Raw genomic sequence first — 21,207 nt, forward strand, 5'->3', positions numbered from 1 at the left:
CATGTTGGCTGCTTCTTCCTCTGGAATTTGAACTCTGTCACACAGAACAAGTCAAGAGGTTTGAGAGAGTTCTCCCAGATCCAGGCAGAGCTCTCAAGTACTTGCATTTCCAGGAACCTGGGCCCTGGTTAATCTTAGTAGCAACAATTCCTGGGACTCCTCTGTCCCTTGGGCTCTACAGATGCAGATGCAGCTCCATCTTTCACTTTTTGAAACGCAGGCCTACTTTCCTTAGCATTTCTGTCTATCCTGGTGGGGAAATGCTATATACACAATACGAACCACCAGTCAAAAGGGGGAATTCAAGTTTACTTAAATGTTTTTGGCTTTATTTTTCTGACTGAGCAAGCGTTCTAGTGAAAGCAACAGACAGACATCTTTATCCTTCTAACTGTTAAAACGCCTGTACGAGAACAATATTTTCCGCCATCAAATATTCAGTTTCTTCAATTTTAGCCTTTGATCTTTTGCTACTTCAAATCCTGCCACAGGCTTAAGGGATGGGATACATCTCATGAAAACAACAAAACAAAATCCTTGCATAGCACTGAGGGAAATGCAGAGAAGGAAGCTCAGATCTATTGGGAGTGCTGGAGCACTGCTCTCAAGAGGACATGTTCAGTAAGGGAACCTTTGTTCTTTACCACGTACCACCTCAAAAGCTGTTGTTTGTTGGCTGCCCTATGATGCTTCTTTGCGAAGGGCAGTTAAGAAAGATATTACCAAATATCAAACACAAATTACAGTGTCAGGTACCTTCCTCTCTTCTTCCTACAAGATACCACATTTATCAGTCATACTGCAATTGAATTCCACAGCTAACTTCTACAGGGTCTGGCTTCTAAAAACTTGCACGAAAAGGAAAGGCACTACAGAAACCTAAAAAAGGAGCAACTCAAACCACTTTACCTGCTGGATGGGATGCGGAGGCCAACAACACCACACTGAAAAATAAAAAAAAGATTAATTATATATTGCAGTAGTTGTGACATGGCCCCAACATTATGAATTGACAGCTTTGCAATTTTTTTTCATGGTGAAACTTACTTCAGTTATGTAGAATAAATGAGGCATAGATGATAATACTAAAAAAGGTAGTTGGAAAGGAATCTCCAGGGTTGCCACCTCTAACTTGCAACAGGGCTATTGCCAATAGTTGATCATGTCCTCTGTCTTGTGTGGCTCTGCCTGAAAATGCCAAGTCTCAAAAATCTGCCAGCAATGGAGATTCCACACCTCTCTGGGTGACTTGTTCCAGGGCCACCCTACCCTCCTAAAAAAGAGGTTTTTCCCTGATGTGCAGTTTGCAAATCACTAAAGCTACAACTTATGGCTCTTGTTCCACACTGTAATACCAACTTCTCCTTAGAAGAGTTCGGCTAGATCATCCGGGTCCTTTGGGGACCCAGGAGTTGGACTCGATGATCCTTGTGGGTCCCTTCCAACTCCGATACTCTATGATTCTACGATTCCATGAGCTTTAACTGCCTTTCAAGATGGTGTAGGCGTTGTTAGTCTCCTGGGTCTCCATTTTGACATTCTCAACAAGATGAGCTTCTTCAAACCCTCCTTCTAGCAGGCCACGTGCTCTAGGTCCCTAACACTGTCAGTAGCCCTGAGCTTCTGTCTTCAGCTGGGAAGCCCAAAACTGCACAGACCATTCCACCTGCAGCCTCAGCAACACTGATAACGACTTCTGTCAATCTGACACGCTCCTAACGTAGCCCAATTTGCCATGAACATACACTACTGCCCCAGGCTGATTTAAGCATTCCCTGTTACTCCTCAAGTCCTTTGTAACACAGCTGCTGTTCAGCCAGATGGTGACACTGAGACAGAATCTAGATGGAACTACAGATTTGAGTGACCCTCTCTCCAAGGATGAATTTCAACAGCGTGCACAAATGTCTGCTTTGTAGGAATGTCCATATGTTGTATAAGAGAGTTAAATACCCAGTCCTATGCATGCAGTTGTACACGTGCTGCACATTCATGCCCAAAATGTTAACTGGAAAAAGAACAAATGCTGCCATTAAACAAGTTGAAAAACATGCATGAAAACAAACCAAAGTACCGGCCCAAATGATACACACTTTTTACAAAGATCCAAGTGAACAAGAAAATCATCTGTGACTAGTTCTTTAACTGGAGAATTACTTAAGACTTCTGAGATCCTACATGGTCTTCATGCTCTGAGTTTGTAGCACAGGCTGTACAGAGCCTCCTTCAGCACTGTTGATTCTTCCTATAAATTTACATTTTTTTTTCCCCAAAACTTTTTTTTATTCCTCAGTGTTTCAAAGTTTAAAAGGCTACAGAAACATATTCTGGAGCATTATAGGATGGGAGAAATGAGTATGTCTTCCAAATCAGAACTAGAGCTTCCTACAGACACCAACATTGATGTGTGTTGAACACAAGGGACAAGAGAGAGAAGGAGAAAAGAGTATCTGGAGAAGCCACTTCCCTGAAAAGTAGCAAGCACTGCACTTAGGAAGGTGAAAAGACATTCATTAATATTGCGAATGGTAAAGATAGGCAGTTTCCCTTGCTAGTTACCAGCAATTCTTACAGGTCACTGGGCACAGTAATAGCAGTAAAGTGCAAACCCAGCCAGTAGAAGGCCACATGATGAAAAGTTAAGGCAGAGAAAGAGCTGGAAATGGTTCCCAGCACACCTGATGGCTAGAAAACGTTGCTTGCTGTAAACGAGCAACCTCAGGTACTCATTATTGACTGAATAAGACAGACAACAGGGGACTGGAAGTAAAACTATCACCACTGATGAGAATTATGACTAACCTGTGTTTCTCCACTTTTGCTTTTTGCATTATTACTTTTAAAATAAAATAACAGTGAGATCAGGAAATGCTCTAAGAGAAACTTCCTTCTGCAACCAAGAGGGATTGATAACCATACCAGACATCCCAGGCCGCAATCCAGAGAAAACATGGAGAAGGTTTTGTTTTCGTCCTTTTAAAGTGCGGGGAAGGTGAAGGCACAAGGGTTAGATGGCATTAAAGCTGTACTGTAACTCTGTCCTGAACAGAACATCAGTAGAAAAGACAGTATTATGTTATAAAACACAATCAGGGATCCAGGGGTTTCCAGAAGGACAGCCTGAACCTCAGGCCACAGCAGGATTCCCACGCAGGGCTTCTCTGTTCCTCTGGTCTTCCCCTGTACCCACTAGTGTGGGCTGGGTCACCTGTGGTTTTCTGTCTAACCAAAAAGAGGTTTTGCCAGCAACGAAAGTAACTTATGCCTGCAAAGCTGCCTCTTCATTGCGGAAAATCTACTGTAGCTAATCTGTCACTTCTGTGAATTAAAAAATCTCTTTTACAGCCAGATACAGTTTAGTTGCACAGAATAAAGCCTTTCCCCCTATCTTCAACAGTACCATTTATTCACCATTTGAAAATCTCCTGCGTTAAGTCTTTGCTTTCTCTTCACTGGCAACTGCGAGGTTACCTTGTGAACAAATACCAAATAGTAAAAGATATTCTGAAGCTTTCTTCCAAGTTCACCCCAAGAAGGAACATATCTCTACGTGCATCATCATAGGAGAAAGCCCAAGACAAGCTGCAACCCACTTCTAAGACACATTATACATCTCTCCACATGCCAGGTAGACATTTCTACCCCCCGCCTCATGCTAGCCTTTGCCAGCTGGCTGTCGAGAGAAGTCTGGCTCCTGCCTTGGTGAAAAGCAAGTGACTGGAAAGGAATAAAAGAAAATGCAAGATTACTGGGAAAAAAAAAAAAGACAAAAAACAGCATAACAAGGAGGAAGTATCAGAAGCACAAGAGTCAGAATGCAGTGAAATACATCACTGTGGTAAAAGAGGGTGTTGGGAACAAGACTGGAGGATCAGAGGGACAACAAAAAGGAGAGGGATGAAGAGGAGGATCGGGCTGGGCACAAAGAAGCAACATCACTCCTCCCTTCCCTACATAGCACAGCTCTGCTTTCCTTCCCCTACGTTTGTCCCTGGCCAGGCTCCCTCTTAAAAATCCCCTGAATAATCATGCTGTAAGTGATGAAGTAAGAACACCACCACACTTTCATCATCAACAAGTATTTCTTCAGATCTGGAAAGTTCCTGTCCATATACATTTGCTAACACTCTAACTTCAGATGTTCTCCCCCACAAAACTGTTTCAGATTTTAAAATGAGAAACAGTGCTTACAAGGACAGCACATGTTAGGAGACTGCTAATTTCAGCTGCACCTCTGGAAGCATTCAACAGAGCCAATACAGTTATTGTTTCTTAAATTTAAATACATGTATTTTTAATCTGACATATTGGTGCAATGTAACACCCAGTTGCTTGGGACAGAGCTTTTAATCTGCTCCATCCAGGCAGTGCCTCCACACAGAGCACGATTTTGGTTTTGCACTGACAGAAACAGTTTGAACAGACCCTATGATGACAAAAACTACTTGGCTGTGTTCACACAGCTGCTTTCTTTTCTCCGCACAGCCACATGTCAGCCATCTGATCTGGTCAGAAATAAGAAACCACAAAGGCCTACTGGTAATAGCGCTAACAGGGGGACGTTGCACTAATACTGCTCTAGGAAGTTCCCTCGTAGAAGCTCATACAGACAAGACCACCAGTAGATGTTACTGTCCTGTCTCAGAGATGGAACCAGGATCCTGTCACGGCCAAAACAGTCCTTGAGAGGAAGCAGCATGCTAAATCACAAAATGCTGGGTACCCTCTGCCAGAGATAAGCAAATTCACAGTAATTCTGAGCTAGAATTGCCCATAAGAATCACAGAATCTTTAAGGTTGGAAGAGACCTCCAAGATCATCTGGTCCAACCATTCCCCTACCGTCAATGTCACCCACTAAACCATGTCCCTAAGCACCACGTCCAACCTTGCCTTGAATACCCCTAGGGATGGTGACACCACCATCTCCCTGGGCAACCCGTCCTAATGCCTGACTGCTCTTTCTGAGGAGAAACGTCTCCTCATTTCCAACCTGAACCTCCCCGGTGCAACTTGAGGCTATTCCCTCTTGTCCTGTCACTAGTTATCTGCAAGAAGAGGCCGAAGAAGTCTGCACTCATCCAGAGTTTAGAGTAAAAGGTCTTCTGTTCAGTGCCATTTAGAAATACTCTTGACTGTTTCCTACAGAAATTAAGTCCTTGCAACAATACCGTGTGTCTGTCAGCCATCTCACATAGCTCTCAAACATGCTGACCAGCTTCATCCAAACCTGGGGAGCGGCAGACCTTTCGAAGATAACTACATGCTGACAGGTCTCCTGAAGGGACAAATCCTGCCAGTGCCTCTGGTGGCAGGAAGCTCTCAGCCCTGTTAGACACCAGAGGGCCTTCACTTCAGTGGCACCTCACGAAGGTCACAAACAAGGAGAGAGCTGCCACCGAATTTCACACACTATCAGAGATGACAGCTGTAATGACAACACAAAAACTTGGAAGAAACCAGGTGTCATTTATTCCACTGCTCATGGTGCTGTTTGTTTTCCCTAGACAAGTAGAGGCCCAAGTGCCATGAACTGTGAGGTCCTCTACCAGACAGAAATATATACAGATAGACAGAGATACATGGATACTCAGAGATGTAAAACAAACAAATGAGCACCCGGTCTTCCACCTCCTCTTTTCAAGGAATAAGCCACCTGTTTTCCAGCAACTGCTTTGCACCATCAGCTCAGAAGTTATGCTGACCTTTAAGCCCTTAATCATAAAACAATCTTTTCAAACTTTAGTAACACATTTCTGCTTTTAACGAGATGCTAAAAAAAAGCTATCTCCCAATTTGCACAGTCTCTCTGCTTTTTTTATCATTATTTTAAGTTTCTAAATACACACCACTGTACTTCATAGTTCCTTAGTTGAGAAGCTTCGCCTTTTCAAAACCCTCTACAACCATAATCATCCTTTCCATGTAATGTGGAACTCCTGCTCTCTGCTGGACACAACTTCACAGACTTCAAAGGATACCATCAGCTAACATCATACGGAACATAGATCTCACTACTCAATCGAAGCTGCAAAATTAAGACCTTCAGCCAAAATCTGAATAAAGGTCGAGGCCCAAATGCAGTTTTCAGCTAAAATGACAACCAAGAGCCATAGTTGGGCAGCTGACAAGTGAAAAAAAAAAACAAATGATTTTACTGCTTGTTTAGTGATTCTTCCTTCAACATTAAACATACAGTTATAATTCTTTCAAGACTTCATGGATTATCTCTGTACATAGCAACACATTTGCAAGCTCCATGACTAACATTCTTCAAAACAGTTCAATAAATACAACTACCTCCTTTCAGTAAAATTGATTTGCTTTGCACTTCACACTAAATAGGAAACAACAACTGACTTAAAACAAGAACCTACTTCAGGCAAATTGATATTCAGGTACTGTCAACACATGGGACCTTGGTGAACAGACACTGGAACCATACAAACCCCAAGTGGCCTGCATTACTTTTTTTTTTTTAATGGAAATAGAAGATCTGATTGGGCTATGATAGAAAGAGATACATGGTGTTATGCTGGTGATGCTCGTAAGATAAATGGGAACCTAAGTTAAGTAACTATCTTACACCAGTGTCCCTGATGTGTTCCTGTCAGGCATCTGTAACAAGGTCGGATTAAAGCACACATCCATCTAATCAAACAGACAAGCACTTCACTTTTGCTATGCTTATTCCTAACTTCTGTTCTGTGTTCCACTTCTGCCCTGACTAATTTATGTATTTCAGTCCCTTTGACCACCTTGCTTCCTTAGAGCTCCGCATCCATACTCCAGAGCATTCCCACACAACTTTAGTTACCATTCTAAGAAAAGAGGTCAATATATACAAGCAGATGTGATAATGGATGGAGAAGGATCTAGTAGTCTCTTTACACCTTACTTCAAATAAAGCCTTACAGAAATCTAGTGGAAACCTTACACACTGAATGCTCTAGCTTATATAGCTCTTTGGGGAAAGGACTGATTTGTTCCCAAATAAAACAGAAAACACACACACACACACAAAAATAATACAACCAGGGGACTCTGGTCTGTGACTCAGGCTCTTTTACTAACTACAAAATAACAAGCCAGTTTTATATCTCCAAATCAGAAAAACAGCTAAAGGTCTGAATTACTCAACCCCACTAACAGCACTCTCAACAATCAGTTACTGCTCATGTTCTTTGCACGTGGTACTTTTATAATCACTGCCTCTCCCTCTGGCAATTTAGTTTAAGTTTGATTTTCTGTGGTGGAGGTTTTGCCAGGGAGTTACTCAGTAAATATTATTTCTGGAAAAGATAGATCACTTGTGCACATGGTGATTAAAAATTCGTAATTAACACCTCGTTACCTCCCCAGGTGTATATTGGCATGCCCACCTACAACCAGAGCCAAAACCATGCAGCTGCTAAGCCATATTCTTCCAATGAACATCCTGCTAAATAAATACATTTAAGCAGTGGTAGCTCTGAGTTTCCTAAACGAGACATGGTTAAAAATGAAGACATACACTACAGAAAAACAACAATAGCGTATCAAAGGCTTATTAGTTTTACCTGAATACATAATTGATGTACTGTTGGTCCAATTCACTAGGAGAGGAGAAAAAAGTGTTCTTTTAATAATGCCATTCACTTGATATAACAGATCAGTATAGGTAGGAGTATTATAACACTGTAATGTTGCAACATATTTGCATTATACGTGTTATATAGCATGCTTATAATATTATAAACAAACTATTAATATCATAATATTAATCAGCATACTAACCTACACAGCTTTTGCACACTATTTCTGTTGTTACTCTGTCAATGGGAGTGTCATTGAAAGTAAAGATACGGTGAGTTTGACCAAAATTTAGACCCTTTAAACAAAGATGGAAAATGGTTTTGAAATAAATGAGCCTATCCATACCCTATACACATGTTGCACACATACGCTTAATATGCAGTGGCAACACACCCTTCCCTATACAGACAATTGCAGATTATAGACACCACAAATATGTCATGTGAACAATGCACCTGCTTTCAAAACTACTGTATGGTTGAAGATCTAGTGTGCAAAGCTGTTGCTAAGTTTGTTGCAAAGTCTCAAGGTTTCAAGTTATTCAGACATTCACATCCTGCAACAACTCACCAGCTGTTAAACACTTTTGAGATTGTATCCCATTGGGAGATACTGACAGAGACAAACCTTGCAGCTTTCAAGTCTAACACAAACTAACATTTCCTCTTAATGCCAGTGCCAGTAATGAGGGGATATTTTTCCAGGATTGAGTCATCATCCTTTGATAACGGACTGTTTAAAACTAATTCAGTGTTTGCATTAGCAGTATAAATATCAATAACTGCACAGTATTCTTAAGATCATCAACAACAAGGCTCCTCTTGTAAAAGTCATTAACGATTAACCAAGAGTGATCCAGTTCATCGTGATGAAGCAAAGATCCCTACAGTTTACCTGACTGCTACATAGATCAACCCTCTTTGATAGTAATCTCCTTCTTTTTAAAAAAAAAAATGAAAACACAATACCTGAAAGAACTAGGTTTCCATAACTTGTGAAATACTTTGTAAGCCCCTGCAATTGAAATGATGTGCAATTACCATAGCATGCAATCATTCTGACAAACAACAGCTTATCTGGTCATTGGTACTGACAGACGTGGAACCCCTCTAAATTACAGTTAGAAACACAGCACAAAGGATACATAAATCATGAGTAAAATCAACCTATCGCTTCAAATTAATGGTTTTCAAAGTGTTATCACCTCAGATTACTGCCATTATGCCTCAGATTACTGCCATTATGACATATTGCTGCCAGTCCTTCCAAAGAGATGACTTCTAGCTCATGGAAACTAAAAAATGGGGAGGGAAGTACAAACGTGTATGCAAATGAAGTGCTGAAGAATCCATTCTTCCCATTTTTCACCATTTTTCTGGGTAACTTCTATGATGTGTTCATCTATGTAGGCTCCTACAGCTGTTGGTTCTGAGCCATTTTTGCTCTTTACAGTTCTCTCAGCTCTAGGCTCTCCAGGCTCTTTACCATCTATCTTTACCTACTCACCTCTTGGTTAGCTCCCACTTCTATTTTGGGAAAGGCTTTAAGCACTCAAGTAAGGAATAACACAGCTTCAGGCTCTACTTCTTTAGACCTCCTTACCTTTTTCCCCCTTTTTACCATTTCTCTTCAAACCAAGCTGAAAGGCAAAACATGTCCTTCCTCTATGTTCTATCTTAAGTATGTGATGTTAGTTCACCTGTTCACCCTTTCTCTCAGCATCATTATTTTGTGTTAGTTGATAGAAAATGCAATTACATAAAAACTTCAACAGCTACATAAACAGCTTCCTCTCAGAAATAAGCAAAATGGAAAAAAGATGTATTTTGAGCATAAACATTATGTTGTCACTTCCTACACATTTCAACAACACAGATTAGGGCTCCTGGAGGTTCTAAGCAGCGTTCCACCTCTGGTCTAGCCATGCTTTACAAAGGAAACAACTATGAAAGCAGTAACATCACTAGTTACAGCAAACAAGTATTTGAAGTGAAAAATCCGTAGACTGTTGTTTTATCTAAATGAGCAAATGTTTACCATATGACATTTCCTAAAGAAAAAGTAATACTTCTTATCTGTATACAGCTTTTTTAGCATGCAATCTCTAGACCTCCTTAGACACAAATACATATAAACACATAACCTCTGACCTAAAAAATTTACAATAGGAATGCACAAAATAAAGAAGGAATCATCCCTGATTTGCAGACAAGACTTAACATACGAATGAGTCACTCAGTCTTACAGCAGTTCTAAGAACAAAATACAAATCCCTTACAATCCAACTTAATGTTACAAATATCCTACTTAAATATCACTGCTCATGTTTTCTTCAGATTTTTTAGGTCTGTTTTTAACTTTTCAGAGAATTATTATTATTTATCCAAATTAATGTTTAATCTGAAAAAGACAAAATTAAAACATACAAATACCGACAGGTCATGCAACTCTTTTTTGTTTGTTTTTAAAAATACATATGATTGCATCAAAAACACCAACATTTCAACACCCTTCCTCTGGGAACATATTCCATGATATTTTAGAATACTTTTTGTGAGCTTTTAAATAAAATGTGTGTGTGCAATAAAGATATTATTTGTTTTTCTTCATGTTTCTTCTCCCCCCTGAGAGAAGCATCTCTTAGAGGCCAACCATTAAAAACTCCCCGAAAGGCTTAGTGTTGATTAAAACTGTATGTGTATTTCCTCATCCACAATTAACTGACTGCAGTATCTAGTTTATTCCTTTGTTTCCAACATAAAGGCTATAAAAGGTATGCACTTTCTTTACTGACCTTCTTTATTCTTTTCAAATGTTTCTTATATCAAAAACCTTAAATATCAATAACTTCACAATAAAGCTGATTTGCTTCTACAACACATTTACTTTTCGCAATTCTCCTTCCAAAAGGAAATGACTTACCAACGCAGATCAAGTGAACTAGGGCCCAGAAATAACCATTTGGATCAAACTGCAATAACGAACATCCAAGTAAATTAAAGCATGTTCATATAAACATAGGTATTACTAGTTCCCTGCAGTACTTCATAAAGCAAATACATTGGGAGCTATGCTACAAGTATAGAGAAGACGACTAAGAAAGTCTAGAGAAGACTAAAGTTCTTTCTGTTCCCCTTAGAGATTTGGCATATGCAAGGTATCCCTATCCTCTGTCACCCTGGTTCTCAGCCTTGGTGAGGACAGCTCTATTTCTTTCAGATACAGACACCACTTTAAACAGCCTGAGACTATGAACTCCAGCCTGTTTACTCTTGTATCACAGCCATTTTTCACTCAGCAGAAAAGTTCACTTCTGGCAGCCCCTGGACATTTGGACTGGCAGTCAGAGGGGGCTGAGGGGATCAGAGGAATACCACTAAGGTCTTGGAAGTGGTGTTCTTTTGCCTCCTTTCTCCTCTCAGCCCCTCCAGCAGCTAAGCAGTCTCTCTCCCCAAGGCTCTCAGTAACTGCAGAGTATCCTAAAAGAACGCTCTGAGCACACTAGGCTCTCTTCACAATCAATGGGGAAAAATAAACATTTCTGAAGGAAATTCACTTGGCTTATTTTTGATGTCTGCTTTCAGAGAAGATGAATTATATACGACAAGTTGCTACTCTGCACCATGGACGTGATGGGAGCCAGTTCAGGTGCAACACTGTTGATATCTATGTTTCATCAAATGCATCCAGACATGTGCCATATTCTTCCCACCAGACTTCGGATATTAACTGAAGTCTCTAAATCAGGGAAGCAGCCCTCCTAAGCCTCCAAAAGAGAGACAGGCATCTCCAAAGAACAGATCTATGCTGGACTGAGCTACTCTAGATCTAGATACCTTCTTTCTTTCTCCAGTGGCCACCAAAGTGCACAGAGTGATTACAAAGCTTATCTAGGAAACCACTTGCACATTCAAACTGAAGTGATTTGATTAAAGCCCTGTAAGTTACACCAAGGTCTTTTCTGCCACTAGCTTCACTGAAGAGCTCCATGTGTGCCCTGGTCAGAGGTTTTGCCAGGATGCAAATACATTAAAACCAGCAAGATTTTAACAAGCCAATAGGCCACACTTACAACTCCTTTGCAGGAACCCTGCCCTAGCTTACAAGTAAAAGCTTCATCCCTTATATGAGAACAAACATCAAGGTCAAACTAGAGCTGTTTTACAAAAACAGAGCTCACCTGGGTGTCAAACAAAGGAAGGCACACTGCTGCTACCAGAAGGAACAGCACGCTGTGGGAAAGAGAAAAAAAACAAGACTAAAAGCTTGTACTCCCAGTGAAATATGGACACTTCCACTCGATTTTACAGTGACGCTTTGTTTACTTCATTTTTATTCCATGTATTTAAAAAGCAATTTCTGCCACCAAAATTAAGTTTTACATCATTCTTCATAGCTAATAATACAGAACGAAGTTCTACAAGAAGAAAAGCAGCACAAAACATCGTTGAAATTGTATTTATTTATTTTTAGGGAATACTGTTCTTCACTTGCCATCTGGCCTCCCTAGGCTTCTTCAGAAAACTAAAACCAACCCATCTCTGGCTATGAACAGATACCAAAAAGTTCTGCCATTAAGACAAATTCCTTATTACAATTTCAGCAGTGGTGGCTCCATTAAAAGTATGCTGTTAGCTCCAGAACACAGAGCGAAGTGGGAGAGAGTGGTGGCAGAATGGCAGAAACGATGTAAGTGCAGCTCAAATCCTCCCCTAGTCCATTGAGCTGGACTAAACAAAACCTTAAACTGTGGCTGAGTCAGGATTTCTACGGGTTACGCAGAAAATGCAGGTGTAGAATTTCTATGGACAATCACTATCAATAATAGTGAATATCTGCTTTTGCAGCTCGTTTTCCCGCTTTCCAGGGACATAGAAGGAAAAGACAGAACAAATAAGATTGAAAACAACAAACTGGTGTCCTTGGCAATAATCCACTAGTGAAAATAAGGCCATAGTAAGTCAGCTAATGGGAACAATGCGGAGGAAGTAGGAAGACAGGGCCTCCAAAGACACTAACATATAAACCAAAACTGTCCACTCTAAGTACAGCTAAAAGATTACAAAGCGTGGAGCACAGTTTTTCACGAAGATGGGCAGGAAGAATGAAACTTTTAATACGTGTATAGCCAACTTCTGTTTGTCACTTTATCTCCTTTTTGAAGCCTGCACAACTAGGCCCAACCAAGATTGGTAAGGTTGTTTATCAATGCTAACAGAATGATGCTGGATGTCACCCACCTCTTCTTCCTTAGGAAAGGCATTTTTAGCTATTTTTCTATCACATTGTCTTTTTCTTACTGTTTATCCACTGGATTATCAAACCTGATTTCCATCTCCTTTTCAAAAACATTCTTACAATCACTGCTTTGTTACTTCTAGCTTTTTTTTACTTTTTATAATGAGAAAAAAAAAAGGATCTATTTAAGGAATTGTTAAAAAATTCATTTTAAAAACATTTAATTACTTCTGTTGCAATCTAGACTCACTGCCTACAGGAATATGTCTTAATATTCTTCATTGTTTTGATGTGCTACTATCTGAAACAAATACAGAAGCTGGAGCCAAAACAAGTCTGAATCTGAATTTGAGCAGTTTTAAAAACTTACCTACAGACTTTCAGATGAGAGGTCTGCTGTAAAAAAGAACATATGATTTCAAAATTAATCTATGTGATCACAGATGATCTTCCTGCACATTAAAAAGCCACTGAACACTCAACAGCCCATTATGTGTGAGTACTGCTTAGCAAATTTATTTTGAAAAAAAAAAAAAGAACAAGGATTACAGATGAGCCTACCCTCATTTTTTTTTTTTTTTTAATATTTTCAGGTTATTTACCAGCAAGTAAACCTAAAACCATCCTCTAACTTAATACCTGGTCCTCACTCGCATCTTGAAGTGTACCAAAACTGCATTTTGTATGTATTCAAATATTAAGTATCCTTAATTAATTAGGTATTATCCCAACCAAATCAGTCTTGGTCTAAATTCATGAGTTTCCCAATCCCCTGGGCCAAAATTATTCCCCTGAAGACTCCTAGCAAGAGCTGTGTTTGCATTATGCCTCCCCATCATGCTTTTGTTTTCAAAGACAGGAAATATAAGCATGTGAGCTAGAAGAAAAAGATAAAAACACTTTGGCAGGGACACTAGACAGGGAAATATGCCATAGGGACACGCCATGGTACGCACTGTTAAATCCCTTAGTCATAACCTTTCAGAGCTCTTCAGCTTGTCACGAATAGCAAACAGCCATTTATTTGTCTTCTATATGCACAGCAGAGGTAATGAAGGGAAGATCTCTTCCACTACAAGCCATAGGCCACTGCAGAAATGATTTTGTGATTTCCCAGTGCTACCTCACACAACAGCTCTGGTTAGACACTTAGAATAGCATTTCATTGCCTAAAAAGAAAAATCTCCTGTAGTGTAGTTGAAGAGCCAAAAAAAAAATCTCTTATTAAAGTAAGTAGGAATTGTTCTCCTCACTTTAACAGGTATTGGAACAGATTCTCAATCACTCAGAAACAAATCCAAAAATGCGCTGTTTGTCCAAAATTTCACATGGAGATGTGATCTATCTAAGGGTTACAGTAAATGGAATACATTAGGTGAGTGAGCAGTCACTATTGGGGTTCCCCATGGCTCCATTTTAGGTCCGGTTCCCTTCAATGTTTTCATAAATGTCTTGGATTACTAGGACAAGAAGGTATTTTGAGTATGTCTGCAGATCATACTAAATTGGGAGGAGTGGCTGACTCCATCAAGGGTGGAGAGGCCTCGCAGAAAGATCTTGACAAATTAGAGAGCTGGGTAATCACCAACCGCATGAAGTTTCACAAGAGCAAGTGCCAGACTCTGCACCTGGGAAGGGGCAACCCCGGATACACATAGAGAATGGGGGACAAGAGGCTGGAGAACAGCCCTTAGCTCAAACGATGAAAGTCTTACATATGGCATAAGAGAGATGGGACCAAGCCAGTCTTTAAAATGCAGATCAAACCATCAATATGCACTTGCAGTCTTTCATCAACTAAAGAGGAAATGAAAACATCGATATAGATACTTGTCAACAGCAAATCTCTCTCTGGGACTCATTAGGGACTTGCTATCACAGCGAGAGCAGAAAAGCACACAGCAGTAATGCCTATATAAAAAGAAATGAGGTGTTTTGTTATAGGGCAGTTATATCACAGGAGGTGCCTTGAATATCTCAATTAACAGACCAATTACCTCTTTCTGCACAAACTTCTGGAAGCCACAGGTTATGACTTCTGCTGCATTCTGTACAGTGAGGAACACCGGAATTGGCTGCCATTGGGAGAGAAAAAAAAAGCCTGAATCAACTCAGAACAGTCACTGGCATAGGAATAGGTGCTCCTCTTAGGGCTAGCTGTCCCAGGGCTTCGTGTTATTTTGTTTGTTTTTAAATTGTAAACCCATGTCATATCTCCTAAAGGGGACTTAGACCCATTCCAAGAGCATGATCACTATTACAAGGCACAGGCATCTTTAACCCCGATTGCTTCTCCCACTTCTGAGCGCTCAGTCTGTTCATCCAGAGCTACCACTGCAAGATTTGCCACACGTTTTGCCTCTCTATTCATGTATCTACAGCCTCCACAGCACACCATTCTCATTAGTTTTCCCATCTCTGTCTGCGGGTACTAAGAATACAGTGTTACTCCTAGCAACAAAACTACGAGTAAGATTATTTTCGGCAATTGCTTTCAGTTCCTGCTAGGAAGAGCTGCCAGAAATTAGGGTGGAAATATAATAGTTCACACACGAGTGATGCTGAAATTATATCCAACGAGGCATCTGGCCACCATCCCAATATGAAATCATTAAGCAACAAACCCCAGTGATAACAATAATGAGTAAGACACCCATCGCCCCAAGCAAAACCAACTTGAATTAGTGGTTCATAATACTTCCTCCAAATCAGATCCATGGTCTCTCAGACAGTTGAAACAGAAGCAACTCTCTGCTCCAATTAAGATAACCTAAAGACTAAAGCAGTTGTAGGAAGCAGTATTTCCCTTCTTATGGATAGTATTTAAATCATGAGTAGCGAATAAGTTAATTTCTCAGTGATGTCCTTGCCTTGTAAGTATCAGATAGTATCATCTCCCTGTCTTGACTTTGTAATCAGAAATCTGTATTTTTCTCTTCTTTCCCATAAAGCTGGATAAGGATCACTAAATAAACATTTAAAGCCATAGCGACAACTGAGGTGGATCCATAAACACAACAGTTTCACCAAGATAACTCTTAACACCTCTAAATTAGCAAGGAACGCAAAATCACACGAGCAGAACTAGCATGAATTTGTCAGCTCCTGCTTCACTGTTTCTGAAAACCAATTCACAACCCTGTTGCTGGACAGCTAAGCACAATAAAACAGAATTATCTAACATAAGCATCCTGAGCCTGACACGATAGGAAATACAAGTAACTGTAAAGAAATAACGATATACAAGGCAAGTTGACAGCAAAATTTACATTATTCCTTTTGTGAAGCCAATTTGTTGGGTTTTTCTTTCCTCCCTCTCCCCCACTCCACTTTTGGCTCTTCCGTATGTGTTTCAGAGCCAACAATGGCTCCAGTTTGCCTAGCCCTGTTAACCTTCTCCATATGTCTATTGTCTTTGATGTGACTATGTCTTTAATTTGTGAGTGGACTTGATGCTAACAAAAAGAAAGGTTTGCTAGTTGGACGGGCAGGGTGAACACACTCTGTACAAACCTCCCCTCACAGTTCTGCATACTTTTGCTAATGCATCACAGTCCAGAGCTAAGCAGCCCCCTCCTCCAGTCCCAGCTGTGAACTCCTGGGCAGGAGAGACTGCCAGTGACTCTGGGGAGAGACACAAATAGAGACTATATTACAGTCCTGGCATTGTACAGTAGTGTTTGAAAGTGGGCATACCTGGTTTTGATCCAAAAAGTTCACATGATTTCTGCTTTGGAAACAAACCCACTTAATTCAAGTATACTTGTGAGCTGAGCCATTTTGGTACAAGGATTGGGAGAGTGCATTTTTCTTCTCATTATGTCATAAAACTGTTGTATGCAAAGTTACTGTAAATAAAGATGGCACATAAGATTGAATTTGGGACCAGTACAAGGAACTATATACTAATTATGGACTAGGACTACTCGTCTTTATTCCAAAAATGGCCACAGAATTAGGCCTCAAAATCCTTGTCTATGAACAACAAAAAGCCATGCAGAAATGGGAGATGCTCCTGATCAACGGTTTGGGATAAAAATCAGAAAACCATTCACAGGCCCTCTGCCACTCCAGCACATCTTACTCTTGAATAACCATGGAGTAGGAAAGGCATGGAAATAATGTAATTTACGGGACTCTGAAAGTAGAAATAACAAGAGAGGATATAATTCAGACCTCCTCCACCTCTCAGGTGAGCAGGCAGAAGAGGTGCTGCTGCCAAGGCTTTATCCTTGTTTCCAGGCAGCTCCTTCCTTAGAGATCTTTGCTGAGTTTACACCAGGGAAGCCCCATGGAACTTGCTTTGACAAGGAACTAAGAGGAAGTAGATGCCATCACCATGAGAGAGAGCTAATCTGGAGGCATGTGGCTTCTGAGCACACAGCCAGGCTTTACCAGGTATCACTGGGGTCTAAGACAAGGCCCACTGCATTGGTCAAGAGGACAGAGACCATCTGTCAGGATTTTTTTGAGAAACGCTGGCTCACTTAAGCAAAAGGCAGTCAGCTTTAATGAAAGCAGGTTTGATATCCCCTGAATAAACATTTGGTAGGTTATTGTGATTCAAATGGCTCATCAATCCAATGACTCTAACCACTCCCATAATCCCTTCCCAACTTTCAATCTATTTTCTCAAATCTTGTAAAGCCTTAAAGTCTCTCACTGAAAGAGCTTCATCCTCTTCCTGGAAGGATTTCCCACAGAAATGTGTCCCATTCACACTTTTGCTTATAGCTAAGTTATAGCTAAGAAATTAAGTTATAGCTAAGAACTTCTGTAACTTCTTCCCTACTTGCACAGTTCAGACTACTGAGGATCTGTCTGCAAAACCCTGAGTATTCTGGAGAGATGCTGAGTTCTTCAGACTGTCAGAGAGACCAAGGAAAGATGAAGGTATTTTGTGCTTTTTGTTACTGCTTTACACTTTGTAGGACTGGATTGCTGCTCTAGCACCATTAACAGATTCTGTATTATTTGAGCTCCTCCACCTTTCTTTTCCCGCAACCCAGGAACAGCATTAAGCCCGTTGTATGAAGGGAACATTCTCTGCTCAAAAAGTCGAGGCGGTAATGAACTGACTTCTACTTGTGCATTTCTTACCAATCTAGATAGCGCCCTAGAGCCAGCGTAAATAATGCCCACAAAAAGTACTGAAGCAGGAAGCCATGACAGGATTTCGGACCTGTGAAAACAATTAGAATTGCATTACTTCACCACGTTCTGTTTACATGCAGTCAGCGACACTTACTTGCAAGGAATATTACATATATATTCAAAAGTGTGCATATTAAATTTATTGTCTGATTGTTCAATATTCCTCCCGCTGACTAAAGAAGTCTCTGAGACAGAAATGGACCACTTCAACTAATCCCAAATAGACAGTATTTCTGCTAGTTCCTTTCTTGTACTTCTTCCTCGGCTGCTCTCCTACAAAAAAAATGTTTATTTCATAGCAATTGCTCCTATTGGTTTTAAGGGAGAGCAACTTCATTTTAGTAAGTTCCTTGATACACTGTAAAAGGAAGAAAAAACTTACAAATGAAGGCATAAAATGGCGCACTTGCACAGACAGCACACATTTTCACTATGTACAAATACACTTGCCCACCCACACATTCATTTCTCAGCCAGATTTACAAAGAGATCCTTCCTAAAGATCAGATTGTCTCTGTGGGAGCCTGTCTCTTGAGATTTCCTAATGATACTCCTTTGACTAAGCCAAACTCCTAGAGGCAGTTTGACAATTAATGGAGGAATGAAGTCATCGCAGATTGATCTTGTGGTGTTTTGTATTTTTTTGTTAAGTCTTCGTCATGGCAGTCGAGTCAGGTTTTGAGAAGGGGCTTCAGAATTTGCACTCTTCCTTTTTTGATCTCGGTACTTCAGGGAAAAAATGAATCAGGTAGGTGGTAAACTTCAGAGAGAATAATGTAAGATTTTGAGCAAGGGAGGAAAGAAGTGACAGCAATTTAAAGGACTAAATCAGAGGTTTCCCAGGACTGAAGACAATGTTACCTTCATTCACTCTTCCTAAACCTTGAATTAAAGTCAGAGTTTTAGCATTTAACTCTGTTTCTTTAAAATGAAGGCAAATTATTTGCTATTCATCAGCTCGGATTACGCTTCCAGCTAGCATGTAAGAGTCAAAATATAGTTACCACTATAGTAACACACTTCATTAAATACTAAAAAACAGACAAATAAAGGTAAAAAAAAAGTCTAAATGAAGATACATCATACCCAAGGATTTCTATAAGCTTTAAGACAAGAAAAAAAAGTTTCCTTTCTTTATATAATTTTCCAAGATATTTGATTAAAAAAACAAACAAAAAAAACAGTGTAACAAGAAATAGTGTTTATATCCTTCTACTGGCACAAAAAATTGCTGTTTATTTTTTTTCCACTCCAGTAGTCATCATCATTTTTATAGAAAACCTGTGCCTTTTAAGGTTATTGACTTCAACTGGAATTTCACTAAGACCAGGATTTAAAACTGTCATACCTCACTGCCAATGATTTCACATCACCAAAAAAATTGAATTGGCATAAATTCAAGAAAGAAGGAAGGGAAGAAGAGAAATGAAGGGCTGGGAAGAAGGAACACAAAATGAAAACTTAATTTCCATTTAGAGCATCAAAACACTGCTCTTTCATGTTCCCCACCACTAAATTCTAGGTATGTGAAATATGTCTCCATTTCCAATGCAGCATTGTGAAGTGCAATGGAAAAGGGCTTCAGATACTTTTCCCAGGATGTGAAAAGAGAATTTTATGCTGCCAAGTGGGAATTTCAGGACTGAAAAAGAATGCATGCATGTTTGATGTAGTATGTCAGCACCAACGATCTGTCTTGCATGCAGACCAATTAGTAGCTTCCTATGCTGGCAATACAGCAATGTACGTGCAAAACAGGCAAGCTCAGTGACGTAAAAGAACTGATGAGTTTGTGGTTGCGGGGCTAGATCCAAAGCCCACTGAAGTCAATGAGCAGTTTCCCTGAAACCATTCTTTGAAGCTTTGGTTTAAGCAAGGCTCTTAGCTGCTGCTTAGCTCTGGAGAAAATTCAACACCAGCAGAAATGCCAAGCACAACGCAGAGGCCTTAGGTGCCTACAAGGGTTAGGCAGAAGCTGGGCAACACATGGCAGCACTGGAAGCGTTATGCAGGTGATACACACATATCCTCTGCACTCCATTGAGTTCCTCTTTGTCTGCAAAACTTGTATCCAAATCACTATTCACCCCGTAGAAGCAACAACCATGATGAGAAACTCCAGCAGTACTGAAGAGAAGCGTATGAAAAGCAGGATATCCATAAAACCAAAGAGAAATTACTCTAAATAATATGTTTAATGGAACTGAGGGCCTGTTTTTATTTACTTTATTGAGAAGCTAGTATTCCTGACTTTGTCATATCCTTCAGAAAAAGTGTAGTGATCTCTACGTAATAAAATAATTCTTCTGAAATACTTTGAGGTAACCTGAACTGGCTCAGGAAGCACGAGATCAGTCTGCAGAACAAAAATATTCAAGACTGTAGAAACACGAAGATGGGTAGCAGTTTGGGTAGCAGTTTGTTATTTCCAGTATGAGAAGACTGATGACTGGATATAGTAGTTTTAAATATTCTAAATATCCTACATGTACACACACAAAATAGATCCAGAGACCAAAATTCTTCAAGAGAGGGGATAGGAAAATGTCCTTTCCAGACCACTGGGAGAATATCTTTGCAGGGGAAAGGACCTTGAGAGGAAACAGCAGACAAAAGCTCTGAAGCACTATGTTTTGTTTTGTTGTTTTTTTTTTTTTTTAAATAGAAGAGATCTATGCTACAAGTTGAGTTCAGCAAAGCGTGCTCTTAATTCTTCTGAAGAAAGATTTAAATTCATGCTTAAGTACTCAGCTAAACGATAGCTAAAACACATCATTTAATTCTGGTCATTTCATTTGTTCCACAGCGGATACAAAATGCATGTTCTGGAAAACCACAGAAGAGCTTTCTCAAGGTTTGTTTAAATCAGTTTCCCTAGTGTATGCTGACATCTAGTGGTGTCTCGACTTTTTTACTTTCTTGATTTAAGGCAGAAGTAATTTCTCATCTAGTGATGAAAAGATGAATTAAAAAGGACATCACTGATGGCTGTATTCCTTTGTCCTTTAGGCTGCACTGTGAAGACAAAATATGCATAAACAATAGATATATTTGACAACAACATGTATCAGTAACTGTTACTAAAGCAAAGTTTGGAACCGAATTCTGCTTCAACCAGCATCCGTAACTGCTTTCAGCACCAATATCATTTTATCTAAACATAAAGATAAAAGATAGGAAGTTAAATTTTGTTTCCATTTACAACTTCGCTTAGGTTTCAGGGGTGATGTACTCACTTGCA

At 39.9% G+C, this 21,207-nt stretch overlaps 1 protein-coding gene across 2 annotated transcripts in view; it reads right to left on the bottom strand.

Moving 5' to 3' along the window:
• The window catches only part of TMEM241 (transmembrane protein 241), a 56,427-nt gene that overhangs the window by 29,423 nt on the left and 5,797 nt on the right, over window positions 1–21,207 (bottom strand). Inside the window, exons 4-11 of one of the 2 annotated variants that reach the window (XM_080580383.1) lie at window positions 17,913–17,994; window positions 14,810–14,887; window positions 13,183–13,205; window positions 11,755–11,806; window positions 10,497–10,545; window positions 8,543–8,588; window positions 7,559–7,594; window positions 910–944 (exon numbers count right to left, since the gene is read on the bottom strand). In XM_080580383.1, the coding sequence (XP_080436509.1) occupies window positions 910–944; window positions 7,559–7,594; window positions 8,543–8,588; window positions 10,497–10,545; window positions 11,755–11,806; window positions 13,183–13,205; window positions 14,810–14,887; window positions 17,913–17,994 (401 nt within the window). Of the gene's footprint in view, window positions 1–909; window positions 945–7,558; window positions 7,595–8,542; window positions 8,589–10,496; window positions 10,546–11,754; window positions 11,807–13,182; window positions 13,209–14,809; window positions 14,888–17,912; window positions 17,995–21,207 lie in introns of both variants that reach the window. The other variant, XM_080580384.1, reaches the window with a different exon arrangement.

Source organism: Anser brachyrhynchus (assembly GCF_964034855.1).
Source record: "Anser brachyrhynchus genome assembly, chromosome: 2".
Taxonomy (NCBI): domain Eukaryota; kingdom Metazoa; phylum Chordata; class Aves; order Anseriformes; family Anatidae; genus Anser; species Anser brachyrhynchus.